Genomic DNA, 26027 nt, shown 5'->3' with positions numbered 1-26027 from the left:
ATTTGTCGCAGCATCTGGGTGCTTAAGAACAAGGAGACGTAAACAACCCTTTTCTGAGTCTGAAATCTTTCTAAGCCTTTTTTTTTTTTTTTTTTTTTTTTAATCTTTTGCTTCCGTTTTCTTTGCGCAGCCGAGGGATTAGGCAGGGAGCAGGTTAAATCCCTTCTGAGGAGGTCGGGTATGTACGTTAGGCTGTAGCCCACCGCCAGCCAACCAGTCTTCCCATAGGCAAGGCCAGAGCTTGGTCTTCCTCCCAAGCGCCTGTGATTTCAGTACCACCGCGCGCGCCTCCAAGTTTGGGGAAACCCCAGCAAACATTAAGATTTTCATGGTTTTGTGAAGTCCTATCCTCACGGGGTCAGGTGCACGTGTCATCCAGCGTCCAGGGAACTCTTCCCGGGTGAGCAAGGAGAAGAGTCTCCCCAACTGTGAAAGCGCCCTCCTTGATGTGAATCAAGTGCGGAATGAAAGCCCTGCGCCAGGAGCCAAGCCGAGCGCCTGCAATCAAGGACACCACTGGACGGTGGATCGGGTTTTACACTGTATCAGCATAGAGTATCAGCGTAGAGCGGCTCAGAGACGAACGATAGTGGCGGAAAGGAAGAAGTGGAGGAGTATGTGCTTTCCTTTAGCACTGGCATAGGGATGGGGGGTCGTCGTTGTCATCGTCGTCATCGTCATCATCACCATCCTCAGAGCTTAATCAAGCCGCGCGATGTCCGTTCTTCCCCTTTGTTTCCTGCCAGGCCAGCCAGGCGAGAGGCAGAGGCGAGTGACGTCCCGGGGGCCGGTCTGAGCGGCCCTCTCCTCAACCGCCTACACCACGCGTTCCCTTTGCGCGCGCTCGCACCCGCGCCCCGCGGCAGGGACGCGGCTTTCCCGAGGGTCCCGCGCCGCCCAGCGCCCCCCAGTGGCGAGCGGCTGGACCTCGCCACTCCTCGCTCGCACCTCACTCGCGCCCTCCCTTCCCGCTCTTCCTCTCGGCCTGTATTTAACCCTCGGGCTCTTGGCCTCGCCGTGCGTGCTGGCATCTCCCGCTTTGCCAGTCTCGCGTCTCCGCCGTCGCGTCTCCCTCCTGCGCCCCCTGCGCCTCCCAGCAGGCGCCGGCTCTCCCCTCCCTCCTCCTCCGGCTCTCGCGGACTCACTCGCACGGGAAGGAGGCGGCTGCACGCCTGGCCGTCTAAGCGGGCACAGCTCCGGCTGAGGGAGGACTTCACGGACGCAGGTTGGGTGGGTGCAGCGGCGAGAGCCACGGCGAGGGAGATCTGGGGTAGCATGGCCGGGAGAAGCGCCTTCCCCGCCGCCGCGCTCCGGCTCTGGAGCATCCTCCCGTGCCTGCTGGTACTGCGGGCGGAGGTCGGGCAGCCGCGGGAGGAAAGCCTGTACCTGTGGATCGATGCTCACCAGGCAAGAGTGCTCATAGGTAAGGCCCCCCGCGCCCACTCCCTTCCCCTGCCTTTACTCTCTCCAGCGCTTCTGTTCAAGGAGAGATGCATGCATTTAAGGATCTTTTAAAAACTTTAATTTGCAAGGAAGGTTGTTCCCCTCCACCGTTTAATAAGCTATTTTTCCACCTGAAGGCGTATGCCCTTCTCTCAAGAAACCTAAGCAGATCTAGTGTTCTGATCGCGCAGTTGTAGGTTTCCACAACCGTTAAGTTTTGCGGGGGACCCAGCGTTTGTTAACACCCGGTAACTCCGTGTCCACTCCCTTTCTTGAAAGCTTGTGTCTCTTAGCACCGTTCTTACCCCGTGCAGAGGAAAATTAGTTGGTACGAAGACAGGTGCGTGGTGTGTAGGCATGACCCATACCAATTCTTTAATGCTCTTTTTGCATGCAGTTTCTGGTTTGGATTCTTTTAAGTCCACCTAGTTTGATAGTTTTGTTTTTGTTTTTGTTTTTTTAAACCAGGATTTGAAGAAGATATCTTGATTGTTTCAGAGGGGAAAATGGCCCCTTTTACACACGATTTCAGAAAAGCACAACAGAGAATGCCAGCCATTCCTGTCAATATCCATTCCATGAATTTTACCTGGCAAGCTGCAGGGCAGGTAAGTTCTGATACCAGAAGGGGTGGAGAAAATTACCCTTTAATATTTCTACTGCCCGATGGCAGGTAGAAATAATACGGTGTTGCGTGTAGGCTGGTACCTTTTTACCACTTTTAAGAGTGATTTCTCATGTGATTCCCAACGCCAATAAAGAGCTAACTCGTGTTTATTGAAACATGTCCCATACATTAAAGATTCCCAGAAGAAAAGGGGAAGCATTGTGCCTAAGCTTGCTATTTTGGTATGACTGTGTCTTCAGGCTGCTAGAGACAAATACCAACATCACTTCTTCCTGTGATCAGTGACATTTAAACTTAATATCTAGAAGAGACTCTTTTCCCCATAGTATATACTAATCATGTTTGACATTATTTATACTTCATAGCAAATTTTAAACTCTAAGTATTTTTGACATTGTGCATTTGAAAAAAAAATTGTTGAATGTTACTCACTGGAACAATGCAAATGCGATACATTTCTGGTTCAACTTCATAGCCTCAAAAAGTGTCATATAAGAATGTTTGTAAAATATTGCAGGCTATTGATTTTTTTAAGTAGCATTTTAAATACGTTCATATGGAAAAAGAAAACTGCAATATATTTTTATGAAGAAGCAGACATTCTCTTAGCACATTACCATCCTTTGTATGTTACCTTTTGTACAGTTCCAATATTACATAAATGAGCTCTAATTTTGGAAAGAAAGGGAGAATAAATGTTAGAGGGATTTAATTTCTTTTGTGCAGTTGGAGAATTTACTGTAGAGGACAAAGAGTAAGTAATAAATTCTTTTATTCATTAGTCGGTAAAATATGTCCACTATGAGAGTCATTGTAATTATAATTAAAATCACATTCTCAGGTCCTTTTTTAACTCCAAATTACTTAAGTGGCCATTTTTGTGACGAATGTGATCCAGAAGACACTTAATTAAAAGTAATTGTCTTGAACTGAGAAACCACTTTGTGTGTCTCTAATTATCTGTTATATTTGGGGTGTGATCATTTTAATTGTCATTTTCCCCTCAGGTCTGTTCTCTCATTTTTCCCCCTAAAATAAACCAAATCTAGACCCATCGACACTTCCATCATTTTAAAAAAATAGCTGTTTTGGATCCATCAGGGTTCATAACAGGAAGGTCATCTAGTCTCACACCCCCATTTAGCAGATAAGTTCACTGAGGTGCCTATTGCTCCAAAAGAGACTATCCCTTTTCTTCCTACAGAATTCCCTCTTCATAGATACTTTATAGACAGTTAATTATGGAATATTGTGAAATCAGTAATAATTTAATGAATGACCTTTTATCATCTTTTTTCTTTTCACCTGAATGTATCTGTGTTTGACCATTTGTCAGATGAGATCAACATTAATTCAGTGTTTGTTTGTTTGTTTTTTAATGTTTACTTATCTTTGAGAGAGAGAGAGAGAGAGAGAGAGAGAGGAAGGGAGGGGCAGAGATGGAGGGGAACAGAGTATTCAAATTAGGCTCTGCGCTGAGAGCAGAGAGCCTGATGGGGGCTCCAAACTCTCAAACTGTGAGATCAGATCCTGACCTGAGCTGAAGTTGGACGCTTAACTGACTGAGCCACCTAAGCGCCCCTTAATTCAGTAGTTTTAAAAAGGACACTTTTTTAACCTATACTTTCATGAATTTGTAAGAACCATTGGAAGGTCGCTTAACTTACACCCCTTCCTAGCTGAAAGCATTTGATAACTGTAAGAGAAGCAGAAGGTATCAACGGTTCTTATTTATTTATTTTTCATATGCGTTTGTCTTCTGAAGAATGGAATTTGAAGCAAAGGCTTAAATGCCATGCTATCTCCCCTGTTGGTTTATGGCTAGTGCAGGTTTGCAAACACTGGCATGTTATTGAGTACAAAATGAATCACAGATCAATCTCCAGAATATCTCTTGTAAAGGATTAGAGAAGACATCAGAACTGGCATGGAAATAAGGCTTCTAGCATCTTTTTTTCTCCTGTTTAGTTGTTAATAGCCATGTGGCTTATCTCATTACACCGGACAATGTTAGCCCCTCAGTTACCTTGCTCTTTATGCTTTCTGCTCTGGCCAGGTACTCTGGAGTCTCTCTTATTTAGCGGGAGGCTAGGTGAGAAGCGTGTGATCTACGCAATGCCAAACAGCGGGACATTTAAAAATATTACTTAAATGTTACTTATTTTACTCAACAACGTTATGTGACTCCAGCAGCATCATTTTTGAAATGCATGGACATTTTGAAGATGAGAAAAATAATCACTTCAATAGCAATTAAGTCTTTTGAAAGGCATCTCTGGCTAAAGCCAAACCACATCAAAACATCGACATGGAAAATGAAAAGCTCACTCCATTATCTAGTTATTTCATCCAAATAATATCAAGCATTTAGGGATTTCGATCATTTGAAATAACTTTTATGTTCTACTTCAAACAGATGCAAATAAAAAAATTACAGTGAGATTCGTTTCCCCACATCAAGTTGCTCAGGTTTTTAAGAGTGTTTTAAGTATGTGGAGAATTGGGCACGCTTGTATGTGGCTGATGCCCCTTGAGCCTTTTTGTAGAGCAATTTGATTCTGAGAGCAAAAAGCGTGATACGGATCCTTTGACTGGAAATTTTCCTTCCAGAGATACATCCTAAGGAAATGATGTCCTAAGGATATTAATAAAAATGTAGGTGCAAGACTGTTCCTCATTACACTATTTATAAAAGTCAACATGGGTAGATGGGGTGCCTGGGTGGCTCAGTCGGTTAAGCGTCCGACTTCGGCTCAGGTCACAATCTCGCGGTAATGTGAGTTCGAGCCCCACGTCGGGCTCTGTGCTGACTGCTCAGAGCCTGGAGCCTGTTTCAGATTCTGTGTCTCCCTCTCTCTCTGACCCTCCCCTGTTCATGCTCTGTCTCTCTCTCTCTCAAAAATAAATAAACGTTAAAAAAAAAATTAAAAAAAAATAAAAAAGTCAACATGGGTAGAATGTAGAGGCCCAGTGATAGTGGCAGGAGAATGCAAAGAAGCATTAATAAGAATATTCTAGACATCTAACCAATGCCACAGAAGAAAGATATTCATGACAGATTAAGTCAGCAGTGTATAACAGTATATTCTGTTTGATTCCATTATAAAATATGTAGGCAGACATAGGAACAAACATCTGATAAACCTCTGATTCTCCTGGGTATTAACATGAGTCACATCCGCGTATTTTACATTTTTGTTTTTCCACAATGAATGTGTATTGATTTGTAATTTCAAAAAACTATTTTACATTAAATACGTACAAAAAGTTATACTTTAGAGTTTATGCGTGTATGACATTCTATATTAGTTTACTTATATTTATTACCCAGTATCATTTTTTAAATGTTTTTTTAAATTTATTTTTGAGAAGGAGAGAGAGCACAAGCGAGGGAGGGGCAGAGAGAGGGGGAGGCAGAGGATTCAAAGCAGGCTTTGCACTGACAGCAGAGAGCCCGATGTGGGGCTCAAATTCATGAACCATGAGATCATGACCTGAGCCAAAGTCAGACGCTTAACCAACTGAGCCACCCAGGCGCCCCAATACAGTATCATTTTTACACCACACATCACTCAACAAAATGATAAAACAGGTGGTTTTTGTGGCTGACTATAGCTATGGAGCCCAAAGAATTCACTAATGCTTCTCTCTGATTCTCACCAGTTTCTTTCAAGATCCCTAAAAGTCTGCCTACGAAGGCTTTCCTATCTGAAATCAGATGGCCTGACCTCTTTCTCTCACTGAAATCCTCATTTTCCATTGAAAACCCTGTCTCTACTTTATCTCCCATTTAAAATACTCATTTACTCACATGCCCTTCTCAAGGCCTTTAGATCAGAGAAGTATTTCTATTAAAGAGGTTTAGGCTTAAAGGATTTTTAGTAATCAAGGGAAAACACTCTTTATTGCTGTATATAACTTTTAATAGTTGATATTTTTCAATGAGGCATTCCTTATTCTAATTTTTCTCCATATTTGGGACAGGTAGGGACCCTGAGTGACCATTTTGGTTTTCTAAACGATGCACTAATTAAACATTTTATTTGGAAAATAACTCTTTCTGAAACTAATGGCTTTCAAATAAAACCTTAATGAGAAGTTTTGTTGGACAAATCTGAATTCCAGTATTAGGACACCACTGCTGATTTCCATATGAACCAAGTTGGTTCAAGGCCAAAATTTTTTGTTTATATAGATCTTATAAATAGATCTTTATTTATAAAGATCATATAGACTTGAACTTAACAACTGTAATATATTCTATCACCTGCACATAGATGCTAAGGTACTACGAGTCTAGTATGCAGTTAATAGGCCATCTCTTTTTATGTTGGCTTTTTTTTTTTTTTTTTTTTGCAGCGGTGATGGATTTATGCTGAGCCATATCTGTACTAGTTTTCCAACCTCCTTGTGACCAAATGCCTGGATTTCTGAGATGGTTGGCAAGGGTTGGGGTGAAATTGGTGTGTATGGAATAGAAATTCTCTGGGTGAAGATAACCAGCCAGTATTAACTTCCAACCCACCACGTGCATTACCAAGCAAGCCCTAACCATCTGTACCAACAGGTCCAGATCTTAAAGTAAGCTTGTTATTATGTGTAGCGGTCACAATCCTTGAGACCACCAGAAGTCAGTGACAGAGCTTCATTTCCGTCAGTTTCAAGATGTTTAAAACCAAAACTTAAAAGCATCGTGGTGGATACAGGAAAGAAAGGGGAGAATTTTGTCTGCTGTGCTGGGGAGTGGGTGGCCACATGTATGTTGTGAACGCATTGACCATTGGGTTAAACTGCAGAAATGTGCTCCTTTGTTTTATGTATCACCCTACAAAACAGAAAATACTACATAGGCCGAAAATGTAGCGTATCGAGTACGATGGTTTCCCATTATGTAAGGAACATAAATGTATTCATAATCCTTCCTCGTTTCCCTATCAATTAAAAAACGCCCTGAATTAACTCCAACTGCCCTAAATAATAACAATAATAATACAAAATCAAGTATGAAGAAAGCTAAGAACTTGGCCTGGGTGGTGGTGTCTTTGAATGACTTCACTCAGTAGCACCCAAATTCAGCTTTAAAATGAGGAAGGTACCGTTGGAAAAAGAAAAGAAAAGAAAACTCAAAAAGAGATCATTTGCCTGGAAACTGACTCAGATTTTTGCTATTTTTTTTTTAAAGTGGAATCATTCCACTGATGTGTTTCTGTAATATGAACCAGATAATCCAATTATGTCATGAAAATGTCCCTAAAGCTCCGGATAACTTGTTTTCGCATTACAGCGTTTGATAACGATGTCGCACTGGTCCCATTAAACTGGCTGCAGTTTGCAGTCTCAAATTTCCCGTTGGACTGCTTGAGGAAAGGAGACCTGTCTGAAAATGGGTTTTTTCCTTCTTTTCTCCTCTTGACAAAAATGAAAGAAAAGCAATAGAGAGTGAGTTTTAATTCAAGCACTACCTCTCCCTCGTCAGAGGAACTACCAAGTACCCTTACCCACCTCCTTCCAATTCCATAAGTTATGGTAACACTTATTATTATTATTTGAGTCCCTTCATGTGTACTGTCCACATTTTTTCCTAATGGAGGTATGATTGTTTTGGTAGTTGCAACCCAAGTGGCTGCATACTTTCATACTCCTGGGGTTTGCCATCATACCTTTTCAGTGGTTTTATGTCATCAAATGGAGGAAATGCCTCGTTTTTTGACCCCTGGTCCCTGGTTTCAAAGTGGGAATGTGAATATGTTTGCAGACTGTGGGCATGAGTTTTTTGAAGAAGGTACTCCTATCAAAAACCCAGCTTTAAACTTTCCATGTTTGGATTCTGCTAGGCTGTGGCATTTTGCATTGTGGTGGTGTGGACATGCCACCAGGGATCAAAGAGTAATTCTGCAGAGAGCCCATTTCATTTAGCAAAGCAGGCATGTGCCAGCCATCTGTTGTATCTGCTGATAGAAAACAGCAGTAAGTTTCTCAAACTTTTGCCAGAAAAAAAAAAAAAAAAAGCTTTATTGCTTAGAGGAGATGAGTTACAAGGTACCTTGTAAGCCCCATCTGGTTCTACAGCGATTTACATGGCACAAATGTAAACTCTGCTACGTCTTGCTTACATGGTGGTATAAAGGCATGTAAACAAACCCTTCGCTGCTATCCTCTGCATTTATTCCTGACTTTAAAATGCTTGCACAAATAAAAATCTTTTAAATTGTTGTGGTGAAGTGGAAAGGAATGGTACTCAATAAAGCATTTTGTGTTGGATTAAACTCATTTAACTTAAATGTCCCTGACGTGTCGTGAGAGGAAAAGTTCGGGGATTAAGAGTTTGGTGACAGTGTTCTTCATCCTGTAGCTGGATCTCTGGAGGAGGCATTGTCAGGTTAGGATTCTTTTGCTGCAAAAAGTTGGCCAACTTGCCCCATTTGCCAACCTGGGAGTAACTTGGTTACACTGCTGTGAACCTTTAGGGGATGGGGAGTGTTCTCCCCTGCAGCATTTCTCTGCCTCAAGCACTCAGTCGATCACCAAACACAGACAACAAACATAGAGCACACAGAGAGGAATAAACATGGTCCCTGCCCTCAGGGAGCTTATAGCCTGGGAAACATTTAGCATACTCATCCGAATAAGGTTAGAAAGTCTAGGATTGCTGGAGAGCACCGAGAAGGCCACTCTTTTCCCTGCCTGGAGGAAGAGAGGTGGGAGCTCTTCCCTGAGCTCACTGAGCAGGTGTGTCTGAATTAATTCCTGAAGGATGCGGAAAGCATCCATCAGGCCCGCATGGTAGGAAAATACCTTCCAAGCTGAGAGCTCAAGGGCGTTAAGTGCACGGAGGTCTTAAAGGGGAAGGCAAGTGGTAGGTGATCATGAGTGGCCTCGTACACATCTGAGAGGTCGTGGGGATGATGTCCCAGTGAAGGGGATGTCAAGGTCAAATAATGGAGATGGTTCTGGGGGAGAAGAGAAGGTAGAAACAATTCAGGGATATTTCTCTCTTCTCTCTACTATGAAAAGAATGGACTCAACATTTTGCAGGTTTGTCCCAGGGATATATCAAGTACGTGTTTGATTTATGTCTTGGGTGGACAGTGGCTTTTGCAAAATCATCATTTAGCTCTTCTTTCTTACTAAACTTTTGGAAAACTTTGTGATGGTTAGTCTCTGCTCCAGGTTAGTTTTGTTTGTTTTTTCCTTGTTTTTTTTTTTTGTTTGTTTGTTTTTTGTTTTTTTTGGCAGTAGGGCATAGAGCTATTAAAAAACCGCGCTTTGTGAGTGCGTAGAACGTTTTAAAAAATCAATTTAGTTTTCTAATGGAACTTAGAACTTTGAACTTAATGTAAAAGGAAGCTTAAATAAGGAAAAGAGTGTGCTAATTTGTGAAAGGATTGATTGAGCACCTATGCCCAACTCCCATACCTTTTTAAGTATCAAGAGAAGTACAATAAAGGTAAAGAAATTACACTTGGCAGGTACTGCTTCTGTTTAAATGATGAGAAGTGGACATTGGACATTGAGTTATTTAAAATAAGCCTGCTTCTTCAAGTATTAGATGTTCTTTTAAAACTTACTGGCTAAGAGGCACCTGGGTGGCTCAGTCAGTGAAGCATCTGTCTCTTGATTTTGGCTCAGGTCACGATCTCATGGTCCTGAGACTGAGCCCCATACTGAGTGCGGAGCCTGCTTAAGATTCTCTCTGCCCCTCCCCTGTTCACGCGCGCATGCGCTCTCTCTCTCTCTCTCTCTCCCTCTCTCTCTCTCTCTCTCTCTCTCTGTTTCTCCAAAACAACAAACAAACTTATCAGTTAAAATTCTAAAATCCTAGGACAATTTCTGTTCTCTGTTTCCCTCAGATAGACTTATGGATTTTGTCTTCTTTTTGACTTTTCTAGATGAATGTGATCAAAGAATCCTGAAAATTGTCAGGCATCATTTGAAACCCATTCACCCGACCACAGTGTCACAGAGCAGCTATGTATTGTGTGGGCCTGAAACAGGGGACAGATGCAGGATTGACTCCTTAGCTGGCAATATGAGAAAGGAGATGAACACAGTTCTTGCTTAGCTGCTCTTGGCCAGAACCCAGATCATGCCCCAGGGAGGCCACACGTGACTAAGAACCAATTTTCTGCCCTTGAGAAAATTAGAAGCTAACTGGAGAGGTGGATATATACCAATCGATCATCCAAATAACTGCTGGGAAGCGGTATTGTATCGGGACTAGGGCATTCTCAGGTTATAATGAGAGCATGGAGAAGGAACTCCAGCGCTGAGCTGAGCCTGACAGTTGAGCTAGCCAAGCAGAAATGTGGAAGAGGGGATGGTTTTTAGGAGAGGAAACAGCACGAGGCGACGTATAGAGACCAGAACGACATTATCTGGGAACCAGTATGTTGGTGTGGCTGGAGTGTATGTGCAAGTAGGAAGTAGAGAGTTGGTCCTAGAGGACTTTGTCCCGCAAGTTAACGCATCTTGTGTTTACTCTATAGATGATGTTGAGTTATTCCATGAAATACAGCAGAGGACTGTAGGGTCAGAGTTACATATTTAGATATTGTGTTAGTGGGATGGAAGATAGCTTTGAGGGGAATAGACTGCAAGGAGAGAAATCAGGAATAATATAATATAAGATCGGAGATGAAAAGAAGGGAAAAATGGATTGGGGAAACATTTAGGAGATAAAAATACAAAAGTCTTCGTGCTAGGAATAAAGAGCCTCTCATTTCCTCCACTGTCTGCTTCATTAACTTGGCAGTAGCCCTGTTAGCCTTCCTGCCCCCAAGCTCATCCTTCCTGTCCCAGGGCCTTTGCACATTACGTTTGCACTGCTTAGAATTTACTCCCACTAGATTTCTATGTGGTTTGCTCCCCCATTTCCCCCACGTCCAATCAAATGTCACCTCCTCTAACAGGCTTTCCCTGACTCCCCTCTGTAAAACATCGACCACCACCCTCATCACTCTTGAGTCTACTTCTCTGCTATATATATTTTTATGGCCCCAAGAATAATGATTATACTTGATTATATTTTAATTGTTCAACCCTCCCATTCAATGTAAGCTCATGAGAACAAGGACTTTGTCCTGTTCACCATGTAACAACTCCAGGTCCTGAAACAGCTCCTGACACGCAATAAGCAGTCAATAAACTATTTGTTGAATGAATTAATACATGATGCAGATCCCATTATTATTCTGAATTGATACATAAGGCAGCTAAGACAGAGAGGAGCAAAGGAAACATGGGTAGCAAGTGGCAGAGCTGGAATTCAAACCTGGGCAGTTGGGATCCAGAGCCCTTGCTCTGATAAGTGCTAAATAGAGGTATGAACACAGAATGGGAACACAGAGGAGGTAACAAGTAACTCTGGCTGAGGAAGGAAGGCCAAGTTTCGCCAGAGAAGACGGAATAATTGAACTGGGAATTGAATCTGTTTAATGAGCTGAGACAGGAGTCAGGTGTAGGGAGAAGGACTGTCACAGGTAGAGGCAAAGGATCTGGGAGAGTGCGTTCTGGGAAAAGGTAATGGTGCCTCGGACAGGGGCCGGATGTATGCAAGGGAAAATATTGGGGCCAAGAGCTGGGAGGCAGGGCGTGTGTGTGTTTAGATGAGGCTGGACATTTGGGAAAGGCCAAAGGCAGAAACAGTAGAACCCATGGAAAGGTCACTTAACTCAATTCTTTTATCTGTAAGAAAAGAAGTTTAGATTAACTCTAAAATGGGGCACGTGGGTGGCTCAGTCAGTTAAGCGTCTGACTTCGGCTCAGGTCATGATCTCACGGTTCGTGGGTTTGAGCCCCACATCGGGCTCTGTGCTGACAGCTCAGAGCCTGGAGCCTGCTTTGGATCCTGTGTCTCCCTCTCTCTCTGTCCCTACCCCACTTTCATTCTGTCTCTCTTGCAAAACTAAATAAACATTAAAAAAAATTAAAAAAAAATAAAATGCCTTCCAAATTCTAAACTATTATGATTCTATCTCTTAAGAAAACATCATCAATCATTTTAACATTAACGGTAATATCTGTATTCAAATTGCAATATCTTTCTCTATTTTTAAAAATCAAGACAGAAAGATTCTTCCTCCAAAATTGTCCTATTTGTTGTGAAATTTAAAGAGGTTCATCTCAGTATACTCCTTTATTTATCGTATGTTGATGATGATACCCAATACTTGCATAGCATATACTTGCTGGGAGCTTTGCAGATACTCTGTCATCAGATCCTCCTCACAGAAAGCCAGAGGTAGGCACTAGTATTGTCCCCAGTGTATAAATGAGGAAACTGGGGTGTGAGGAAGTCAAATTACTTACCTGAGACTACGCGGCTAAGAATACCTATGTACATGTTTATACACTTGAGAGAAGTTATTATGGATGTCTTCGCATCCAAAAAAAATACCAATTCAAAGAACAATTTATCAATGCTTACTATGTCCTAGGTTCTGAGAATGCAAATTTTAATTGATCCAACTGCCTTCTAGGAATTCACCAGCTGGGGGTGAAGACCGTGGGGTCAACAAGGCAATAATAATTGTGGTGAGCTCTCAGGGCCAACATGTGTGGTTGGATGGGCTTTTTCATCACATAAGGGGAACTGACCAAAGCAGCGAGTTCAACCTGACCAAGCTGAAATCAGCTCTTCGACATTTCACCTGTCAAATCTGACAGCATGCCACAGAGCTGCCTCTGTGCCTCTACCTAATTTGCATACAGCCTTCATATGGGCCAGGTGGCTCCTGTTACATGCCCTAAGAGAATTCCTATGAGAGCATAAAGCCAGAGGGTTTTGCCACTGGTCAGGTAAATTTACAATTACTTGTATGCTGAAGAAGATATCACAGGAAAGATAACATCTAAACTGGGTCACGAAACCTTCAGTAGGCAGAGCATGACCAAGGCAGGTGGGGCTGGGATGGATGTTCTGGGTATGTTGAATGATGCATAGGAAGGTACGCGGGATTGAGAATCACTGGTGTGGATTTAGAGTTTTTCTTCTCTACCTAGCTCTCTTCCTTCCTGGTTTTGACCTCAACTCAACAGATATTTGGGGTCCTACAAAATGCCAAAGCTTGTGCCGAATGCTAAAAACACAAATATAAATTGTATATGAAGCTTGCCCTCAGTCTAGTATGACAACTGATATGAACAAAACAACAACAATGCAATAGTAAATGTAATTGCAAAATGAACAAAGTGCTGTGAAAATACTGAGGAGGGAGCATAACTCTTTTGGGAGAGGAGTGAATTAATCTACATAGAGTTCCTGGTGCTCTTCAGGGCATAACCTGAACCCTGTGAAACTAATATATGCACACTTGGAACAACTCTGCTTAACTTCATGGTTTTTATGTACTTGAGACAGTATGGCCTAATATATTCTGCTTTCTACTTGCTATTATTATTGTTGTTGTTGTTGTTGTTTTGGAAAAGAATACAACACATGTCACTATACCACTAGGTGACAGAGAAAATCATCTCTCCAGAATCAAGCGTCTAGAAATACTCTTGGTAAAAACAGTCTGTGGGAGCTGGAGATATGCCTGAATAAACCTATACTATAGAGCTTGTTAGGATGCCTGGTTTACAAGGGCTATTTCAGTTTTAGTCATGGATGCACCACTGGGTGGGCGGGGGGGGGAGGGGGAGAGGCGGTGGGATTCACATCTGAAGTCAAGTCCACGTAGATGTATCTCCTATTTAAGGCAATGCCCTGATGGAACCCTAATAAACTTGTAAAATTACTCTGATGTTTGCCTTTTGAGTACTTATAGTGAAGCCATTTGACTCCTGTCATTTGTTAATTCGATCAACATTCCTGTTTCCAGCTGGAACTTGGTAAGACGTTGAAATTGTATTTATATCGCTGTCACTTACAGCAGTAGCCAGCAGGTGGCAATGTAAAAGTTACTTCTTTGCGGAATTTTCCATTTCAGCATTTTTTAAGTCTGTGGGGGTGCTCTCTAACAGAGCCCAATTTGTAGGGTACTGTGATCTTACATAACTCATTTCAATAGGCCATTAATATATTCAGTAAGTTAGAAAATAAACTATCTCAAATTCCATGTCACTGAAAACATCAAGACTCATCATAAATTTGAAAATTCATCCTAAATAAGTACAAATGTGAATGATTTCATTGTACCCTGATTTTCTGTTTCTTCCTTTTAAACAATTGCTCAATCTCAAGCAGGAGTCAAGTTTTAAGTTATCTCTCCATATTCATCCAGTGTTTTGTTTTGTTTTTGTTTTGCCTTCTCTGGCTGTAACTTTAGGTGTCAACAGAATAGCAGAGTTGGAAGATATCCCAGAGTTCATTCACCCTATCAAGCCTAACCATTATCTGAAGCATCCATGAGTTGTGGTTTCTTAACTTCTATTTGAACATGTGCAGTGGCAGGGAACTTATTAAGGCAGATGTTACTGAATTATTTTAATTGTGTTAGTCATAGAAAGGTTTCTTCATAATGGGCTACAACCTGCCTTCCCACTGTAACTTGAATCTCCCAAGACTCTACCAGTCTGTGGACTTACACTGGGCATTTATACCCTGAAGTTTGTTGCCTTATCCTCTCCACTGCTAATGGAGGGTCTCTGGTTCATTTACTCCTACTTCTTTCCTGGCAAAGACCAGCTAGTTCTGTGAATTCTTAGAAGGACTCTACACATGCCATCCTGGAGGGAGATGTCCTGACCTCTGCTGCTACATTATGGTCCTGGTGAGACCTGCTTGTCAGGTCTAGATGCAGCCTCTCTATGCTCCCTAAGCGATAAAGACTCAAGGGGCCATAGAGGGCTGTATTCTCCATAGGTCTTACAGTCTCAGAGCAACTTGGTGTTCTGTGCAGAAATGGGGAGTCTACCCCTGCTCCCTATTTGACATCGAGCTTTATCACTTGGCACCTAAAACAACATGACCTAAGACCTTTGGCCCCAACTAGACACCAACATTACTTTCCTGCAGCCCATGTCCCCAAACATCCCCAATTTCTCCAGCTCCTTCACATAAGCAGTTTTGCATCTTTTCAACCTTGATTCCTAAATACTTAGCAAAAGTATAAAATGATCACAGATGGAATTTACTGGTATTTTACTCTTTATAGTCCGATGAGAAAATAATTCATTGCTGGAATTGGAGATTACTTCTAGAATTGTGAAATCATTTTTGGTTTACAAAACTTGTATGATAAACTAAAGACGGAGGAGAAAAGGGAGGGGAAGAAAAATGGAAAATAGCCAACACTTACTAAGGTATTCTGTGTGCCAGTCACTGTGCTAATAATCACTTCTCATCACTATCTAGTTTAATTCAACAACCCTGTGAGATTAGCGTTACTAATATTCCCATTCTACAAAAATGGCGACCGGGTCACGAAAAGTTATGCAAATTGCCTAAGTTCACATATCTAGTAGGTAGTGGAGCCAGGATTTAAACTCAGGTAATCTGACTCCAGAATCCACGATGAAATGGCATCTTGAACTCTTCTAAAACAGAGATTTTCCTGAATCTACGTCTTTATCCTTTAGACATTTTATTGCATACACACCATGTGCTGTGAAGCATGAGTTAGATACCACCCTGACCAATAAGAGCTGACACTGTTACAGGTGCTAAAGTAGCATGGCTTTCAAATATTTGGTAAATATTTGATCGACTCACTTGAAATTGTCATCTTTAGTAGGTCAAAATGGTTGAATTTCATGTGATTTCACTTAAGAAGAACTGACACTTACTGAATATTTACCTCGTGCCAGAAGCTCTTCTAAGTAATTTATAGGTATTATCTCATGTAATTCTTGGACCAATTCTGTGAAGTGAAGATACTATTTTTATCTCCATGAAATGTATGAGAAGCCGGAGGCGCAGAGAAATTAAGTAACTTGCCCAAGATCATACCTTAGTCATCTGCAGGGCCAGGGCCTGAACCCTGGCAGTCAGATGCCAAAGTAGGTATAAGTATGTCTATATTATGTCACCTCTGTGTTATCTAAGAGTAGGCCAATCTGCCCATCCAAATCAATTTTTAAAGAAGCAGCTTCATTTAGAGAGTCGTACCTTATGAGGCCACTATCAAATCAACTAAGTCAAGATCTAGTTCAGAAGCTAAATGGAACAAATACAAAATCCATTCAGACTGGCTGAATGTCTTTGGTTCCCAAAGTTTGATCAGTAAATGTATCTGATATCCTGGATATCCGCAGGCTTGAATTTGGAGAGTTATCGTTGCATGTCCTGTGTTGTCTGGGGTTTGAGGCAACATTTACTCATAAGCTGAAGGAGACAGTGCAAATTAGTACAGCTCTCTTGAATTAAGGTAAGAGATTTCTATCATTCTGCTAATAGCAGTGACACCTTTCTATATCACACTTAATAGTTTAAAACATGCTTTCGTTTATATTGTTTCATTGAGTTCACTCAGTCCTCCTAATGACTGAAAAACCATGCATTGCTAAAACTGTAGATAATTAAATATGAGGAATAACTGTGATAATTTGCAGTGGATGGCCTTTGGCCAAAAGTAAAATAATTCAAACCTGATCTTTAATAGCTGTACATTCTTCTATAATGCACAAAAGTTTTGCATCTGTGATTTTATAGAAAGGCTTTTTTGCCTTTCGATAAAAATAAATAAGGGCCCATTCAATAAATTCTATTTAAATTATAAGGAAACATTTTCAGTGGAAAATAAAAGTAGATTGCCATTCCATTGCCATGGTGAGGATAGAAATAATCACCCTTCATCTGGGCTCATACTTGGTATTTCAGATATCTGTTGCCATCAATTCCTTGAGAAACTCTGCATAGCCAAAACTTTTCTAGAATGGTATTTACATGATTGTAGAAAGCTGTCCCCTTAATATAAAACACTTGAAGTTAAGAGAGATGATTGAATCTGCCCTTTTGAGGGGGACATGGGGCCAGTACTAGGCCGAGTGGGACAAGTGAGGCACTCGGGGTGATTGTGTGAACCTAGGAGTAAGTGCCTCCATACATTTACAGTCTGGGTGCCCTGATCACCTCCCCCTAGTCCAGGCTCTGACCATACTGGAGAACACGATGTGTGGTAGTTAATTTTACGTGTCAACTTGACTGGGCCACACGGTGCCCAGACATGTGGTCCAACATTATTCTGGACACATCTTTGACGGTCTTCTGGATGACATTACCATTTGAACTGGGAGACTGGGACGTATGACCCTCCCCAGTGTGGATGGGCCTCATTCAATCCTGTGAAGGCCTGAATAGAACAAAAAGGCTGACCCTCCCACGAGGAAGAGAGAACTCCTCCTGCCTGACTGCCTTCAGACTGAAACACTGGCTCTTCTTGGGTCTTGAGCCTGCCTGCTTTCAGACTGGAACTGATACCACTGGCTTCCCTCAGTCTTTAGCTGGCCAACTGCAGATGTCAGACTCCCCAGCGTCCATAATCACATGAACCAATTCCTTATTAACTATTTATCTATCTATCATCTATCCTATTGATTCCTTCTAGAGAGCTCTAATACACTGTTTTCTGTCTTAGCTGCCCAACGAGAGAAGTTAACTATCAAAGAGAAGCAAACAGCAGCATGGGCCAAATCTTGATCAACTTAAATGCTTGGGGCCTTGGTTTCTTCAAGTGCTAAAAGGAAATCATTAATTTACTTTTTACACTGGCAGCAAAATGCAGTTGCATAATGTGTACAAAGTACTTGACACATAGTCGACACTAAAAAAGTAGGGTCTTTTCTTCCCTTTATATTAATGAGCTGTTAGTGCTAAATGGAAGCCGTGAGGCCAAAGAAAGGTAGTCTGCCAGATCCCAGGCTAGGGAGTGTGCTGGCGGGGTGCCCAAACTCCACCATAAGTGATGGCGTCCCAGTCTCTGAACTCACCGTGTCCCACTGAGCTGGCCTCGGGAGATCTGGCTTCTGGCTCGGCTCCCACACCATCTATCTGGGGCTTCAGACAAGTATTTCATTTTCTTTCTCATCTGTAAAATAAGGGGTTCCTTTCAGTTCTAAAATGTCTGTGATTTGTTACTAGCCATTATCACTTCCGCATTGTTCTTGGTTCTGCGTTTGAATTCAAATCACAGAGAGAAAAACAACTTGGACAATACCATTAATTGTAGCAAAAAGGAAAAAAAATGTGAGCAGAACTAACTTTCAAAATACTGTTTGCCTGAATCACACCAATAAAATCCAGCAAAATCTATTTTAGGCAACGTTTACCTGGTTTTCCAATAGTAGCTTGGTTTCAGTTCATTCAGTTTGACTAATAAACTCACGTTAGGAGTTCAACTCTGAGGCAGGTAGGCCAGACAGCTATGTGACTCATATTAACCTTTAAGACCTTTTGACAAATGATTATTACTAGTAATATTTACTCTGTAAGACCTTCTTCAAATAATAGTTCCTTTCTAGACATTCGTAACACTTATTCCTTGCTGGGCTCTTTACAAAGGACTGAGGAATCAAGTCTGAGACTTTGTCTCTCTGTTACAAATTGAGGTTTTTACACTGCGAGCTGTCCCTGTAGTAATTATAACTTGCAGCACTCGTTCCTCAGTTACATAAACTAGACTTCATTAGGGTTTTCAGTACTTAATTTCCTGGGTATAACCCTGGGTATAACCATGAATCGTTACAGAGTTTTATTTTAAATTCATTACTTTTTTCCATCATAAATGAGTACACCCTCTAAAAGTCTTTGGAAAATACAGAAAAAGAGAAGGAAGAATGGGAGAAGGGAAGTCATGTATAGTTAACTCACGTAAGAAAACGCTAAAATATTGGTGTTTTTCCACCTAGTGTTTTTCCGTTCAAGCAACAACTTGTCCCCTTTTTTTGTTGTTGTCTGCTTGGGAACAGTGGGGCAGTTTCCCATGTTATTACATATTCTGTAAACATGGTTTTTTAACAACCACACTATATTCTGTGGATTATTTAAACGTTCTCCTATTTGTGTTGTCTCTAGATAATTTTTCACTATTACAAATAACACTGTGAACAGCAACCCAAGGCATAAAAGTTTTTCCATAGGAGGATTACTTCCTTAGGACTGAGTTCCACAAGTGGAATTTCTGAGTCAAAGCACTTGATAGTTGTGCAGGCTCTTGGCACATATGTTTATGCTGAATGGCTTGTAATGGGGACTCCATACTTTCAACAGAATTATGCAAGGATATCCTTTTTAGTATTCTCTCGTTAGCATTTTTACTATTTAATATTAGAGGCTTAATTCTAAACCTCGAAGTGAGGCTTTCTAAATGGTCCTGGTGGCTGTTGATTTGTGCCTGCATTTTTAAGTTCTGATGAGTTTATCTCAGTAGGAGTTTCATACTGTAGGGGGCAGTGGGGGATCAGTAAGTGGCTGTCCTTTTCCAGAGAGGGATGGTAAGGTCGGCCAAGGGAAAGAGCTCTGCATAGGGATGATTAATTGCGAACACAGAACTCTTCAGATATATATTAATTATAAATTACGGATACAAATACAAAACTAGTGGGTGAATTGCAAAGAATAAAATAGGTCATTCCTTTTTAAACAGCAAAGAAACACATTTTCTATTAATTTGAAGTGAGTATGAATAAATATATGAGTTTTTCTGCACGTTTCAGGTACATAGATATGGGTACCCAGAAATATTTTGAAATAATAGTGATTGGAACACTTATTTCTGCATATATACCCTTTAAATAAGTTTTTAATATATTAAGTAATTTATTATTATGCTCCCAACACTCAGTGGTATAATTTTCTCAGTTTTAAAAGGCACAAAGTTCGAGAAGGATTAGCAAGTAGATCAACTTCCAAGCCTAAAGAGTTATTGTCATCAGCGGCTAGAGCATAGCACTTTCTAAGAGGAAGAATGGCATATTTACTACATTTATCAAAATAAGGGAGCTCTGAGCAAATAAATACGCTTTTATAGGTGTTCCATAAAAGGGAAGACAAATTAATTTGCTGGTCAGAGCTCCCGGAGCTGGATATTCAAGCAGAAAGAGAAAGAGTTGGTTTAAAGGACCCTTTGGAGAAAAGTACTCAGGCAGCTGGATTCACTTGAACCAGAAGTCTTGATATCAGAGTAAATATTCTGCATTTTAGCCTTTGAAGTGTCTGTTAACTTGTCCTGAATTTGCTGTCTATGGAATAAAATGGTTCAGGCAAGAAAAAAAAAAAAAAAGCCTGGTAGGTAGACACAAATTACTGTTTATAAACTGCTGGCTTCTCTGCTGCAGAGAATCTCCTGTAGCCACTTCAAGGACAGGAGCCCTCACCTGCTTCTTTGAGCAAAATCTCCTGCAGCGAACAGGTGGCAAACAGAAGGGAAATGGACAGGTCTGACGGAGGGATTCTCAGCCACCCTGTTGGCTCACCCTAAGTAATCTCATCAATTGGTTATCAACATGTATCTCTGTAGTCTAGAAAATATCACAAATTGATAAAGGCAACAGTGCGCATCCAGGATATCTGTGCAGCAAATTTCCAGGTTTGCACGTTTCTGAGATTACTCATGAGGTCTCAGATCGTAAGAGCACAGAACTAATACACTGACACTTTAAGAACTAGCTCTTTATCGAGCCCAGTTCTCTACCCAGTTTTCTATGCAGAAAGAATTCTGTTCTTCCCAAATGCTCAGGAGGGTGTTGATGTTAAACGCTGGAAGGATTTGTCAAGGGCTGCCTCCACTCAGAATCACAAACTCTTAGAAGGGAAGGGAAGCTTAAAGGTTTTTCAGCCACCTGCATTTTCAGATTAGAAAACCACAGACCAGGGGTGATGCCAGACATTGTGAGAATCACAGAGTCAGCAACAAAGCTGGCAAAAGAACGTATCTTCTGACAGAGAGAGCTTCCCACTTTGTTTCCGTCTGAAACTTAAGGCTATGAGAGGGTTAATAACACCATATCACAATTCAACAGTCCCATAAAATGTGGAAGGAAAGAATTGCCTGTAATTTTTCTCCCAGAATGAAGAATAAGGAAGTCTGTTGATCTGTTTTTAGGTTACACAGTCTAGCAAACACACAAACACATGTGCGCACGAGCACGTGCGCATGCACACACATACACACACACACACACACACACACACACACACTAATGTGAAATTTTGAGGCAAAGCCAATGGGTTGGTCACTGCTCTGAATAACAGGATGAGGCAATAGCTGGAGAGGGCACTGGTCGGTTCTGGCCATCATACATTTCACCCAGCACCAGTGGCCAAGACATGGTAGGTATTTAGCAATGGTAGTGCCCCAAATCTCAGGCTGATATCAGTATTGGGGTTTTTTTCTCTTTCATTTTAACATCCGTGTAATGGAGACAGTGGTAGGGAAGTATTATGGAAAGCACACTGAGCCAGTCTTGATGGATGGGCCTTGGAAATATAATTTAACCTCCCTGGCCCTCAGTTTCCCCAAATGATCTCCTAGACTTTTTCCAGCTCTAAAGTGTCATGTCTCCCCATCAGAGGGGCTTTGTGAAGACTGACCTGTTTACAAAGCTCTCTGAGATCCCTTATTGTGGAAATTCCAACAGTATCAAAAGAAATACAGATACAAAATTTTCAATGACATTTGAAAAGTGTTTAATAGTCAGATGATATATATCTTTAAAAATAGTGTTGTTTTTAGGTGATTTTGAAAAGTTGGCCTGACCCTGTGCTAGCCTGTTTCTAAAAGCCTGGGTTCATAGGTTGGCTTTGTCTTCTATCCACTGCCTATGGAGGAAGAACAACATGACGTCAGCACAAAGTGTGGTGACCCTTTTGTTCTGATGTCCTCCTTTCAGTTCATTTTAGAACACTGGCTCTTTCTGGGAGGTGAATTCTTTCCCCTAGAATTCACCAATCCTAGAATTACAACCTCTCTGCCTTTTCTTCCTTCTTCCATTTAATAAACACGATGTTTCTCCATGGTACTAGAACTGCTATTACTTCAATTTCCCCTAATAATATCACCCCAAGAAATAGGGTACAACCAAAGAAAAGCGCTGAAGATGGAATTATATAAGAGAAAATATCAAGGTGATTCTAAAAACAGGCTGATGGAAAGAGTACTGCAGAAATATTTACTCTCTGGGAGGAAGATAATTTAGAAATAAGTACTAAGGAAAGATTTGATTTTCTGGAACAAAGAAATTTTGGAAGGATCAGGAAGAGTAATATAGAGTAACATAAACAAAGGATAAAACTTGGGAGTGGAAAAATTAGAAAAAGAAGTAGACAATGTACAGCCCAGGAGCAGGAGGACTGGAGAGTGAATGCTGACAGGGAAGCTGCTTGTGAATGCAAACGTCTTTTAAGGTCAATAGTCGATCAGCAGAGCAGAAAGGGATCTCAGCCTCTCTCAGCATATAGGCCAGATCCTTAACTACCTTCTGTAGGAACTCTACCATCATCTTTGGCTATCCAGAGTTTCATCATTTTGATGGCCCACATTTTGTCTCCATCCAGAATCTTCCTTGCTACAATGAAATCTAGTTGCTTTTTGTTATACTTTTCAGGACTTGAGAACAACAGCCAAAAATTCATTTACATCAAAGTAGGACTCGCTTCCCAGAATGATATGTAAACAACAAACAAAATAACAAGAACTAGAGACAACAATGAACTTGAAAAAGTAGTTAGTCTGAATACTTAACTTTCAAAAACACTCCTTCATAAGACTTCTTAAATGATTTCAGTAGATTTTTGGTATGTTTTTCTACATCCTTCTGATTTGTTCGTATCATTTAAAATAGATATTAATATTTTTTAAATTCTCGATTCTTTTTTTATTTTTATTTTTAAATTTCATTTTATTATTATTTTCTTGAGAGAGAGAGATAGAGCACATGCAAGTGAATGATGGGCAGAGGGAGAGGAAGGGAGAGAGAGAATCCCAAATAGGCGCCCTAAGCAGCATGGAGCCCAACACAGGTCTCGAGCTCATGACTCTGAGTTCATGACCTGAGCTGAAATCAAGACTTGAACGTTTAACCAATTGAGCCACCCAGATGCCCCCCCCAATTCTTGTTTTTTAATTGAATTAATTTTTTTTTTAATTTTTTTTTTTAACGTTTATTTATTTTTGAGACAGAGAGAGACAGAGCATGAACGGGGGAGGGGCAGAGAGAGAGGGAGACACAGAATCTGAAGCAGGCTCCAGGCTCTGAGCCATCAGCCCAGAGCCTGATGCGGGGCTCAAACTCACGGACCGCGAGATCGTGACCTGAGTTGAAGTCGTTTAACCGACTGAGCCACACAGGCACCCCTAATTGAATTAATTTTTAATTAACCTACAATGTTATTTTAATTTTAAGTGTACAACATAGTGACTTGACAATTAAGTGTAGTCACCATCTGTCACCATACAACGTTATTACAATTTTATTGGCTGTATTCCCTATGCTGTACGTTTCATCTTCGTGACTTATTTTATAACTGGAAGTTTGGACTTCTTAATCTTCATCTTTTTCACCTGTTGAACCACCCCTCTCCCCTCTGGCAACCACCAGTTTGTTCTCTAAATAGATACTAGTATCCTATCTAATGCATGACCTGAAGGAAGAATTTTACACACAGTAAATTTCATAATCAAGTTGACTTTTTCCATATAGCAGAAGATTGCTAACTCATATTCAGTTTGTAACAAACTATGATTTTCCAGATCTGATTTCTCTAGTTTCAGCTGCTCCCTTATACCTCAATGGTTGGCTTTTTGTCCCTGCAAATTTTATTCTACTTTTAGTGTTGAAATGTTTTAATTGATTAAGAACATTTAGGTGCTTCTGTCTTCCAGAGTATTAAAACGCACTTAATTTAAGAAAGGCTGGGGCACCTGGGTGGCTCAGTCGGTTAAGCGGCCGACTTCGGCTCAGGTCATGATCTCACAGTCCGTGAGTTCGAGCCCCGAGTCAGGCTCTGTGCTGACAGCTTAGAGCCTGGAACCTGTTTCAGATTCTGTGTCTCCCTCTCTCTGACCCTCCCCCGTTCATGCTCTGTCTCTGTCTCAAAAATAAATAAACGTTAAAAAATAAAAATAAAAATAAAAAAAAATAAAAAAAAAGAAAGGCTACAGCTTTTGTAAGCACCTTCACACTTTTTTTTTTTTTTTTTTTTTTTTTACAAAAGCCACTCATAGGAAATCTTGATAGATTGGTTTCCAAGACCAGTCTGAATGTAATACCACACAAACTCTTAAACTCTTAAACTGATTGTTTAGCCATCCTATAGAAGAGTGAAGGCTGGACTTCCCAATTGTAGGAAGCAATCAATAGTGATTTTGACATAAAGGTAGACTCTCTATTGCTTCCTGCCCTTTCTTTTGAGGAAGGATGTCAATTGAGGAAGCACTATTTGTTTCTTGTGACCCTATGTTGATATCTAGGTTATTCTTCAAGGTGTGAGAGTCAAAAAAACAGATACTGATGTTAACAGGTCTATAATTTCCAAAGCCATCCTTTTTTTCTTTTTTGCAAAGAAAAAAAATACAGGAGACTCATTTCTCAGTACCTTTTAGTTTCCACACATTCATACAAATCACGAGTTAGATCATATTGGCCCTGCTGATTTGTGTACATGTGGTTTTCCCATCAGCCTATTTCCTTTCCTCTTTATGTAGCCTGTGGCCTTCTGTCACAACTGGACAGAAACTGGACCAAAACCAGCTCACTGATACCTCCTTAAAAACAATCAAACAGAAGATGTTAAAAACTTGATCCTTTTCCCCTTCAGTGTACTGGTCTTCTTTGATCATCTGTGTGTGTGTGTGTGTGTGTGTGTGTGTGTGTGTGTGTGTATAGGGCTTTGAAATTATTTTTATTAAATGAAGTTGGACAATTAAAATAGATTGGTAAATAGTTACAGTCTCTGCATTTAGGAATTATATATAATCAAATAGAGGAGATACGGAATCAAATATCACGTGTTTTAATGTAGATGGTACAATGAAGGCATTGTGAGTCAGTAATTCAAATTTTAATTGGAAAGCTAGTAACATATTTACAAGTGCAGAAGTTTTATAAAGTGACAGTAGAGTCACAAAGATTACTTTAATGGTGCTATTTTGAACTAAGGAATCTAACGGTTTATAAATTTGCTGGAAATTAGCTTGGCAACTTTTTTCTATTGAACTATAGTTGACACACTGTGTTACATTATTTTCAGGTGTACAACATAGTGATTCGACAAGTGTGTGTGTGTTGCCATGTTCACCACAAGTGTAGCTACCAGCTGTCACCATAAAACGCCATTACAATACCATTGATTGTATTCCATATGCTGTATGTTTTATTCCTGTAACGTATCCACTCTATAACTGGAAGCCTGGATCTCCCATTCCCCTCCCCTTTGGCAATTTTCAGATATGCTCCCAAAAAAATGCTACTGCATGGTAACAGGCAACAGAACGAAGGTGACACTGTCGGGGGTAGTAATAGTTGTGAAGAGAGGGTGAAGATACAAAAATAACTCCTTTGATGCGTCCCCCAACTTTATTTATTGGTTTTGGCTTTATAGTCTCATCTCTCCTTAAAGATCTGATGTTTAGTCTAAAAGGATGGGACTCCTCTTTCCTTGCATATCTTTCATTCTGTCGTTAAATGTTCCTTCAATTCAGACTTCTTCTTTGTCCCCTTCAATCCATCAGAGAACTCTGTTGGTTTGTTTTGGTTTTTGTTTTTAACTACTGTGACCATGGGTTAGATACTTTTCTTCCCAAGTCTTTTTTTGCATGCATACTGCCCTTCCTCCCAAAGTGAAGCCAATTAAACTACACTAAACACTTACATTTTAAATTTAGTAATAGTATAATTTAGCTTAACGAGAGAGAGGAGTAAATACCAATCTTAGATAATGTAGATAATGGGATAACGGCTTCCTAGCCTTTACTAAGTGAATATATTTTCTACTTATGTTTTTAATCGTTTGCTGGAGGTCTTTTTCCCCCTGAACTATTTTTTAAAGCACACAAGCTACACAATTAAGTAAAAAGTT

General features: G+C 40.7%; 1 protein-coding gene across 1 annotated transcript in view; it reads left to right on the top strand.

Annotated features, from left to right (window-relative positions):
* The first annotated feature begins 699 nt into the window (after positions 1-699).
* WIF1 (WNT inhibitory factor 1) overlaps positions 700-26027 on the top strand; it is a 68189-nt gene continuing 42861 nt past the window's right edge. Inside the window, exons 1-2 of the mRNA XM_042947076.1 lie at positions 700-1423; positions 1912-2051. Of these exons, the coding sequence (XP_042803010.1) occupies positions 1276-1423; positions 1912-2051 (288 nt within the window). The 5' untranslated portion in view covers positions 700-1275. The remainder of the gene's footprint in view (positions 1424-1911; positions 2052-26027) is intronic.

Source organism: Panthera leo, chromosome B4, assembly GCF_018350215.1.
Source record: "Panthera leo isolate Ple1 chromosome B4, P.leo_Ple1_pat1.1, whole genome shotgun sequence".
Lineage (NCBI taxonomy): Eukaryota > Metazoa > Chordata > Mammalia > Carnivora > Felidae > Panthera > Panthera leo.
The sequence above is the reverse complement of the archived record's forward strand: the minus strand, read 5'-3'. Positions and strand labels throughout refer to the sequence as shown.